The 9,516-nt window shown below is 44.2% G+C and overlaps 2 protein-coding genes across 36 annotated transcripts in view; one reads left to right on the top strand and one right to left on the bottom strand.

Annotated features, from left to right (window-relative positions):
• Positions 1-2,937: 2,937 nt before the first annotated feature.
• On the bottom strand, positions 2,938-8,879 carry TUG1 (taurine up-regulated 1). The gene is made up of 5 exons (XM_069557025.1): positions 8,858-8,879; positions 8,382-8,643; positions 8,154-8,281; positions 5,589-7,937; positions 2,938-4,455 (listed from the first exon to the last, which is right to left on the bottom strand). The coding sequence occupies exons 1-4, from the start codon at positions 8,877-8,879 to the stop codon at positions 7,480-7,482; spliced, it is 870 nt and encodes a 289-aa protein (XP_069413126.1). The 3' UTR covers positions 2,938-4,455; positions 5,589-7,479.
• MORC2 (MORC family CW-type zinc finger 2) overlaps positions 8,159-9,516 on the top strand; it is a 41,687-nt gene continuing 40,329 nt past the window's right edge. For 15 of the 35 annotated variants that reach the window (XM_069556943.1, XM_069556947.1, XM_069556945.1 and 12 more), the window contains exons 1-2: positions 8,192-8,984; positions 9,384-9,484. In XM_069556943.1, coding sequence (XP_069413044.1) covers positions 9,417-9,484 — 68 coding nt within the window. In that variant the 5' untranslated portion in view covers positions 8,192-8,984; positions 9,384-9,416. The other 20 variants (XM_069556960.1, XM_069556938.1, XM_069556955.1 and 17 more) reach the window with 8 other exon arrangements.

Raw genomic sequence — 9,516 nt, 5'->3', positions numbered from 1 at the left:
TTGGCCCTATTTTCTTTGGTAATCAAGTCTCCATCTTCTGTAATTCAGCTCATCTGAGAATCATCTTATTAACAAGTCAAGGCCTCAGACTGGTTGAATGGTACTGCTGCAAGATGAGATCTGAGGCATGGAGATAGTAAGTTACTAGGTTTGAGTTTCAGGCTTTTTCCATCATCAATTCTTATACACAGCATACATCAGACTCTTGAACAGATAATCATCTTTACCTTTTAAGTTTCTTATTTTAACAGGGTTAAAGGGAATGACTGGCAGTGATAGATCAATGTATCTTCCGGTCAAGTCCAGGAGAAAAAGAAAATCGAGTTGACATTATGAAGGTAGTGAAAAAACCGAGTTTGTAGACAATTTCTTCTTTACAAATAACAGTTGTATATACACAAGCAGGCTAGTCATCAGATTTTGTTGAAGATGAGCAGTACAGAATAACCAGACTTAGGCTTTGTTTGATGATTTGTATACTGAGTCACATAATCACAATTAGTGTAGAGGATAAGAGACAAAGATATAAAGAAACATTCCCAACTTTTAAGCAGTGCATTCATTAAAGTAGTTGAGGACAGCTGGCCCTAAAGTCGATTCTGAAGAAATAAGGTTTTTTCTCAGGGCATGGATTAAAGTCTGCTTGATCTACGTGATCTGGTCTGGGAGTTCATGTATCAAATCCCTCCTGAACAGACAAGTTGTCTTAATGCCTGAGAGTACTTCATGACAAGGAATGAAGTCAGCCACTGTGATTCAGCTAAAACAGATGAAACTCCAGGGAAACATCCACAAGGATAAGGGACTGTGGTCTTGTGACATTAGGAAGACTCAAGAAGCTTGAGTCTATTGATAAAACTCTTTAGCTGCAGGCTTTGTAGATTTCCTTCCACGTTTAGTCTACATTTCCAGGAAAAAGATAGATATGCAATTTGAGATGCCCACCAAGTAAGCTATCGAGGCCTGATCAAAAGGCCGACCTCTAAATATCATTTAACATCAACAACTGATGGTATCAGACATCAAAAGATTCGTCTTAAACTCTCTCATTGGCTGGAAGAAAATTTTTACAATGGCCACATTTTAAATTACACACACAAGAAAAGGGTGTTCAGAGACTGTCTCCTGTGGATCAGGTATTATATGTAGAGCTGAGTACTCCTAATTTTTGAGCAGAACAGGCAGATATGCCAGTGATGAAGGAATTGTTTTAGCAGTTTTTCAAAGGTTATTTGCTTCTTTATTCTGGAAACAGCAGTTAAACCGAATAAAACCCAAGTAGTAGTGTAACTGCCAATGGCTGAGTGATAGTGATGTAGTTTGAAAAGATGAATAATCGTCCGGTGCCCTTTCAGGTAATGTTGCCAGTCTCTGAATTCTGCTTTCATAGTTTATGGTTATCTCTTGCACACGAAGTAGAGTACCATGGCTGAGGATGGGAGGTCCAATGAATAGCTGGTCTAATACTGTCTCAATGAGGCATCAACTTTAACATCAGCTTCAATACTTGGTGTTTACTGTATTCAAGGAGGATCAAGACTTCAAGGTCATGCATTTTAAGTACCACTAGAGCATCCGGTGTTTGTGGAAGAAGTTGAATAAGGGGGTTTGTCAGTGTAATGCACAAACTGTTCTCTGGCTATATCATTCAGGAATCACTGGAAGTCTATTTGTGGTTAGAGGGCTATTATTCTAGGTCCATTTGATGTTACTTTCAGCCCACACGACTAATCTTGGGGGCAAAGATATGTCCATCTTCTTGCACTTCTCTGAGTATTCCTAAGAATGCTCATTATCAACTGAACACCGACATGTTGAGTAGATGTACACAACAGAATGCGATTCAGGTCGAATACACTGTTGTCTAGGGCAGTGGTTTCCAAACTGTGTTCTGAAGAATTCTAGTTGTTGTAAAGAAGTCTCCTTAGGTGTCACCATGATGGTAAAGTAAGATGCTTGTGGCAGGTTTCAGGCCCCCCACTTCTGCTTCCTCCAGAGCAGCTTCACTTTTACTCTGGGCTTCCATAAAGTTTTCATTCAAAGGGCTTCATGGCCACAAAGCCTTTGGAAAACCAATGATCTAAGAGTAAGTTGTTCACAAAATGCTGAAATAAAAAAAATAGGTCACAGAAACCAGAAACTGTGAGCAAAGCCTGTGGTAAGCCAAAGCGTTTTTCTATTTATTCCTTCTCTAATGTGGGCCACATTACAAAATGAAAAAGTTAACATTCCAGTCTGCTACAAACTCAAGACTGCCTGATTGGGCTTTAAGTGACTATCAGGGCAAGGCTATTGGTTTTAAGTGACAATAGCGCTGGTTTTTTTTTTTTGCAGTCAGCAAATGGCTGCAAAATGCATTAGTTTCTTTGTAAATATTATTTCAAGAAGTCCTTGCCTGGATGACTTCAAGTATTGTAAGATTTCAATGGGCCACAACTTAAATCCTAAGAAAGTATCTCCTTCTGACCCATTCCCTTTTACTCTATTTTTCTCCTTTTCCCTCCTCACTCACCTGAGATGTAGTTCCCTTAAACTAGACTTACAGCACAATTCTATGAGAGAAGTATATTGCTAAACATCATAAAATTAATCTATCTTTCTGGCAGAATTAACTTCCCCACACTCCTCTCCCATGTATCCCCACATATCTTCTAGAGGTTTCTTTGACAGAAAATAAAGCTAACTGTCAAGATGTAGGGTTCTCAGATGATGAAGACATACTAATTCAAGAAGTTATTGCCAAGGTAAGAAAAAAAGGGGGGAGGGGGGAAGAGTTTCAAAGATACTGTTTATTCCTAGGTCTCCAGGGCAATTATGTTGGCAATCAGGAAACACTGGCTATATTGCTTTAAAGAAGTTTTCCCATTCCATTAAAAGAAATGCTACCAAAATAACATTATGTATTTGATTAAATTAGGACACACTGGGCCAAACAACTAAATGAGGCTCTTTACTGTAAGCCTTTTGAGATCCTTTAATACACTACACTGCAGTAACAATCAGGGAAGGGGACACATTTTACAGTATTTTATCACATTATTGGACTACAGAAGCTCTTTATATATGATACATATTACATGTGTATATCAAATATATACATACACACACATACATATGAACAGTACTATTCTAAAAAAAAATGATGGCTCATTCTATGTAAATATTAATTTGGGGATAGAGGACCACAGAGTTGGTGTCTGGGAATATTAATAAGAATTAAAAAAATAAGAAAAAGGAAGACATGGAATCAACAGGGATCCCCAATCAACTAGGCCATCTTTGGGAAGACCACAAAGATGAATGAAAGATCTAAAAGTAGCTTTGTGTTTTCTAATGGGTAGACAGTCTACTACTGCCAAACCTCAGAGATGACTTCAGGTCCAGGTACAACTATCGCAAAATCACATCTCTGACATCCTAACTGACTGAGGGCACTGATTGAGACCGGGAAGTTGAAAACTTTTCTGGGGTTCCCAATCTCCAGTTATTTTAACACAGCACATAAAATAGAGGCTAAGTTAATTCCAAAGAGAGAACTGGACTGGGAGTCAGAAGGCCTGGCTTCTACCATTTTGCAGCTGTGTAACCTTGGATAACTTTTAAATTTCCATTTCCTTATCTGAAAAAAGGGATTACAATTTGTGTTATTTGGTAACTAAGATTAATGCCAGTGAAAGTGCTTTGAAACTGTAAAGTGCTATATAAATATAAGGGATTACCATATAGGTTCTACCTGGATGTATCAAGAGGCCTTTTCTGGAATCTGATTGGAGCTTTGTGAGATGCTGTTAGGTAAAGGGATTCCTTGGTAGAATTTCTTACATTTGTGTGAAAAGTTCTGGTTCCTGAGTAATCCCAAAGAAGATGCTGTGAGTTCACTGTGCCTTTGTTTTAATCCCAACGGGTCAGAATATCTGCTTGCTCATTCAGCAGGCTACTACAGATTTGAAATGGATAAAGAATGGGGTCCAGATCAGACAATTCCTGAATTTCAATCATTTGAGACAGTGGGGCGTGGTCCGATATGGTTCTCAAAAAGATGCTGCCATTCTTCAGACAGTGCTGATAACTAAAAATCCCCTGGTCCAAATTTATTATGTGTCTCTGAAAGCTTTAACTGGAGAAACGAAATGCACACTTATGGAATAAGCTGAACCTTTGTTGTGATAAAACGGCTTCAGCTATTTGGCTTGAGAAGTTGAACTTCACTACAAAAGGCTGTGTTGAATCTGGGTAGAACAGGACAGGAGTGGAGGTGAAGGCCACATCATGATGATTCGCTGGATACGCCTCCTAGATCACAGTGGTCCACTGGAATGATGTCTTCTTCAGTACTGAGGTGGCAGAATCCATCACCATAGGCAAAAATCCAGGTACCAGATCTGTAGGCTGATGGAATAGCACAAAGGTGATCAGAAGATCCAGGTGAACACTCGGCAACCAGGAGGCACAGGACTGGAGAGAAGAGTGACAAAACATGAGATAACAAATGCTTGGAATTAGAAACACAGGACCCTGGGCTGGGGCTGCTGTCAGCACAACCACTGCCTAATGGATACTGATTCTTGACAAATGCTGGGGGTGGGGTGGGGGGCGGGGGCGGTGGAGCTTATGATTAATAATCAGTGATGATAAGAACAGAGAGTTCTCAGGCAAAGACTGTTTTTGGACTCTTGAGGACAAACTGTTTCAGGGAAGCAGCAAATAGGAATGGCTCCAATTCTCATACTCTGGGGGAGTAATTTATCTGTATTCAGATTCCTGGGCAGTGGTTGGTGGGGCAGAACAAAGTGTCTCCCAGGTGGTCTGAGAACTGGATTTAAGTTGATATACAAACACCAAAGCAAAGGAGACACTGCTGTTCTTCCTTTTCCAATGCCTTTCACAAACTGTCTTATAACATCGTATCAATACTTGTAGAACTTATCCTTAACTTTAATGCTTCCATCTTAAGCAGGAGACAGTAAGGTATACAGGGAATAAAACCCTTGCCCCCCTCTATTATACCCTATGCAATATGGCTGTTTCTCTTCACATCTGAGGGGTCCCTAAAATCTTTTTAAAGTTAGAATTAAAAAATATTAAAACATGAAGTAAAGGAAGAGACATGGCCCATAATTAGTGACTTTTTCAATAATAATTAGGTTATCACACAGCAACTAAGCAAATATTTATTGACTGCTTATTTGGCGACAGCCTGGTCTCATTTAAATTTCTTCTTTCTACTAAAGCTTCACCTATGTAGTTAACATGTCTGGGCAAAAGTTCCCAAGACAAGGCCCTTGCTTTCAAGGAACTGTTACCTGTAAAGAGAACTAATGCAGTGCACACAAAAAAGTACTTTATAAGCTACTGTATATGAAGATAAAGAAAAGATACACAAAAAAAAATAAAAAAAACTTTAAAAAGGTTAATTTCTGCCTAAGGTTAAGAGATTCATGGAGAAGACAGCATCTGAGTTGGATATTGAGGAAATGGCAGTTTTGACAGATGAAGAAGCAGAGGAAGGTACTCCAGGATAGAGAAGAGAGCATGAACCAAAGTGCAGAGATGGTAAAGAAACAGGCGTTTTGGAAAATGGCAAGTACCGTAGTTCACTTTGGATGGAGCATCGCCAGAGTTTGCACTGAGGGTTTGGTGAAAACTCAGGTCTCCGAATTTCCAGTAACAGCGCTGGTGGCAGTGCTTGCTCAGTCATTGTCTCTTTCGAAACAAGGACAACACTCCTCAAATTTGAAAACAAAAACGTCCAGCTTCCGAGTTCCTGTCACACCCTGGTAGTTTCTTCCAGGTCCCAGATCCAGTTCTTGAAATTCTGGAAATCTGGAGCCCATGCGGTGATTACACTGAAAGACATCGGTTCCAGCGAGTGCAGAACGCTGTAGTGAAACCCTTTCAACCTCCTATTCTGGACAGTTCATGTTTTGTCACAGAATTTCAAGCTTTGAGTTCCAGTTGGTTTTCTCCTCCTTTCTCCTGAGGAAAGCATCGTATCACCACAGTCTCAAGATTCTTTTGAGGTACATCCAGATTTAATTACAAAAGAGCTAAAAGACCAACACATTTGTCTCCAAAACAGTCATTTCTCTGGAATTGAGATCATTTGTCTCTGCCCTCCAGGTAAAGGGAACAGTCAATTGATTTTTTCCAGACATTTATAAGAAATAGCAGAACGGGCTAACACCTAACAGACAAACACTTAGGTATGTTTGCATTTGCTTACTTAGAGCTGTACCACGGTAAGCACCACTCCACAAAACGAACATGTTTGAAATCCAAGTGTTCAAACATTTCTATAGTGTTTGCTGGACAATGGCCTGGAATCTGATAAAAAGCAGCTGACGATTAACAAAGAAGCAAAAACTGGCATTTTGGCCATCTTAGTAACACACTTGCAAGCAAAGAGAATACAAAGCAGGCGGGGAGGAAAGTTAAGGTTTGAAACACTTCCAAACTACTGACTTTGAGGTTCAGAAAAAGCTCTAACAAAACTTTCCAGAGAATGTCAATTTCAATTAATAAAAACAAACATCTTCAGGAATTCCATGTGAGACAGCTTGCTAAAAACCCACCTGCACCATTAATTAGCTGGACTTGGCAGCACCATTTAAAAATAAGCCTGCTCACTACCAACCACACGGAGCTAAGAATATAAAACAAGAGCAAGTAACGGATGGCAACCATGGTCATGGAAAATAACCAGTGAAAGAGTCAGAAAGGTAGTCAGGCACCAGAAAATAAAAAGTTGTTGGGCCAAAGATTGAATAGGCTTCTTGACATTAGAGAACACATCCACTCCTAGTTTCAGCTGCTTTATACTGGGTGTTACTGTACCATAAGCATCAGCCGCCTTCAGGCAACCCATAGTGAAAGGACTCAGAACAGAAGCCAAACAGTGGAGTGTTGTTACCCCGAATATCCACTATGCATAGAACAGCTCACATATCCCAGGGATTCAACAGGGGCTTCAGCTTGGTTGTGACGGGTCCCAAATGACATCTAAGCCTCAGTTTCCTCCTTGTGGCAAAGGAACTGTGGTTCTTAACTCTTCCGGGTCACAGCCCCCTCTGAAAACTTGCTGGCGATGGATTCTCATTTCCCTAAATTGCATATTCCCACTAACTTCTGCACACAATTTCAGCGAGTTTGGGGATCTCCATCTCCAATCCAATGTTTCCAGGTTCAATATCCAAGGACTGGGGATTTCTAAGTTTTCTTACAACTCCAAAAAAAAAAAAAAAAGCCAACCATAACGAACAATAATCATTCCTTTCATCCACCGACGCTTTATGGTTTACAAAGCGCTTTCAATCCCACAAACGTTGATAGAGGAGGAAACTGAGGCGCAGACAAATTACTGAGTGACTTGCCTAAGGTCACTCGGCCAGCTGGTGGCGAGGCCCGGAAGCAAACACAGCTCTTCCGACTCCGGAGCTCGCTTCTCCACCCCGGAGCTGCCGCCAGAGCTCCCGCCCCTCACTAAGGCGGCATAAGGAGGAAAAGGCAAAGTAGAAAGCCCACCACCAACCATCCCCCGGCTCCCTCCTGCCCCCCCAACTGGGTCCTTGCAGGCCCCGAAGGGTGGCGCCAGGCCTCCAGGCCGGCCCCGGCCACCCCAGCTTCCCCGGCCGCGCCAAATCCCGCCGCCGCCGCCTCCCCGGGAGCGGGGCGGAGCAGCTGCCCGCCGCCGCCAACCACCCGGACGACTCCTCGTCGAATCGCAAACGCATAGGCCGCCGCCCGAGTTCTGCGTACGAGAAGAAAGACGCGGCGCGAGCGCCAACGGCCACCGGGCGCGCGCCGCGGCGGCCGGGCCTGCGCCCCAAGAGCTGGATGCCAGAGCAGGAGAAAGAGCCGCCAACCGATCGCTCGATCGACCGCGCGCCCGCTCCTTCGCCCTACCAGACCGGGAAGGGGGGGAGGGCGCGCCAGGGCTTCTTTGAGTTAGGGGCCTGACTCCCCGGCGACGAGACAAGATGGCTCCTCCGGTCCGCGCTGCAGCTGCCGTCCCGGCTGCGTCGCTCGGCCCGCCCCCGGTACTGTTTCTTTAAATGGCGGAGAGGGTCAAGAAAGCAGGAAGAGAGGCCCGCGCACTCACGTGACAGGGGCGGGCCCGGCAACAAAATCCGGTCACGTGGAGACACGCTACCCACCAATCAGGAGGCGTCGCATCAGGGCGGGGGCGGGAGGAGCTGCGGCTCTGTGATTGGCGGAATGCGCCGCGGAGGCCTCGGGGACTTGGGGCGTCGGGGAGTGCGCGAGGCGGTCCGGGTTGTGTGCACTGGCGGAGACAAAGAGGTGGCGGTGGCGGCAGTGGCGGAGCAGCGTTAGACGCCGAATTTTGTAGTGCTGAGTCCTGTCACCATCTCATCTAGCGCGGCGCGAGGGCGGCTGGTCTCGCGGCGGCGGCGGCGGACGCGGAGGTGGCGGCAGCACATGGTTCCAAGAGCGCCCTGCGGTTATTGGGTTCCAATTCCGTGGGGAGGGACAAAGGCAGCTGTGAGCGCCGGGCAACGCCCGGTCGGGTGGTGCTCTCGCCACTGCCCTCGATCCGGGCCTTGAAAACTGGGACTAACTTGTCTCCGTGAGGAGGACACCACGGGACCGAGGCCCAGGGAGGGCCTGAGAGGCTGAGGCCGCTGTCTGAGGGAAAGGGGGAGGGGCGCGGTCCGCCTGAGTTGATTGGGTGGGTCAATTCTGTGGCGACGTAGTGGGCCACTGTGAGGTAATTTGACTCACTACCCTGAGGAAATTGGGGCGCACAGCAAGCTAGGTTTGATCTGGGCCTTGAAAACGGAAATCGGTCTTCAGCGCTTAGGAACTCTTTCAGTTGGTAGGTGGTGAAGCCGGAACTAACGCCATATGCACTTGAGCAACATCGTGATCGCCACTCTGGGGCTTATTTAAGGATCCTGGGATCATTGATGGCGAAGACATGCGTGGCTATCCAGTTTTATGACTGAAGTTGCTAGACTTCCGGATTGGTAAGTTTCCGGATTGGTGAATCTCATAGGAAATTTAGAGAAACAACAACAAACAACTCGGAAGAACGTGAAGATGGAGCAGTAATTAAATCGCCAAGTCCAGTATCAGCTACTCTAGGACGAACCACGTTCCACTCAGTGAATTATCGCAAATTCATGCTAATGTTCCTTAAGACTACAGATTTATGATGTAGTTTATTCCAAAGTATTACATCGTAGTCATTGAGAGGATAAAAAAATTTAAGGAAGAAATCAGTTTTTGTTTTAGACATCTTTTCGAATATATTTTAGGTGGATAACTAGATAATTTTGTTAACTGAGGAGCACAGATTTACCAACTCTTTACTGGAAGGAGTCCTGAAAAATCTATTCCATTGTAAGCTTGTATTTCCCAATTAGTGGTTAAAGAACTGGAGAGACATCACCGCACTCATGGCTTTCACGAATTACAGCAGTCTGAATCGAGCTCAACTAACCTTTGAATATCTACACACAAATTCGTAAGTATTCTATAGGTGCCTCTGAGGTCACT

This window comes from Ovis canadensis, chromosome 17 (assembly GCF_042477335.2).
Source record: "Ovis canadensis isolate MfBH-ARS-UI-01 breed Bighorn chromosome 17, ARS-UI_OviCan_v2, whole genome shotgun sequence".
In the NCBI taxonomy this organism is placed as follows: domain Eukaryota; kingdom Metazoa; phylum Chordata; class Mammalia; order Artiodactyla; family Bovidae; genus Ovis; species Ovis canadensis.
The sequence above is the reverse complement of the archived record's forward strand: the minus strand, read 5'-3'. Positions and strand labels throughout refer to the sequence as shown.

Coding starts and splice junctions, on each gene's coding strand:
- TUG1 (XM_069557025.1), bottom strand. CDS start 8,879: ATGTTGCTCAAGTGCATATGGC. Junction 8,644..8,857: donor GTTGCTCAAGTGCATATGGC/GTTAGTTCCGGC, acceptor CCTTTCCCTCAG/ACAGCGGCCTCAGCCTCTCA. Junction 8,282..8,381: donor GCGAGACCAGCCGCCCTCGC/GCCGCGCTAGAT, acceptor TGTCTCCGCCAG/TGCACACAACCCGGACCGCC.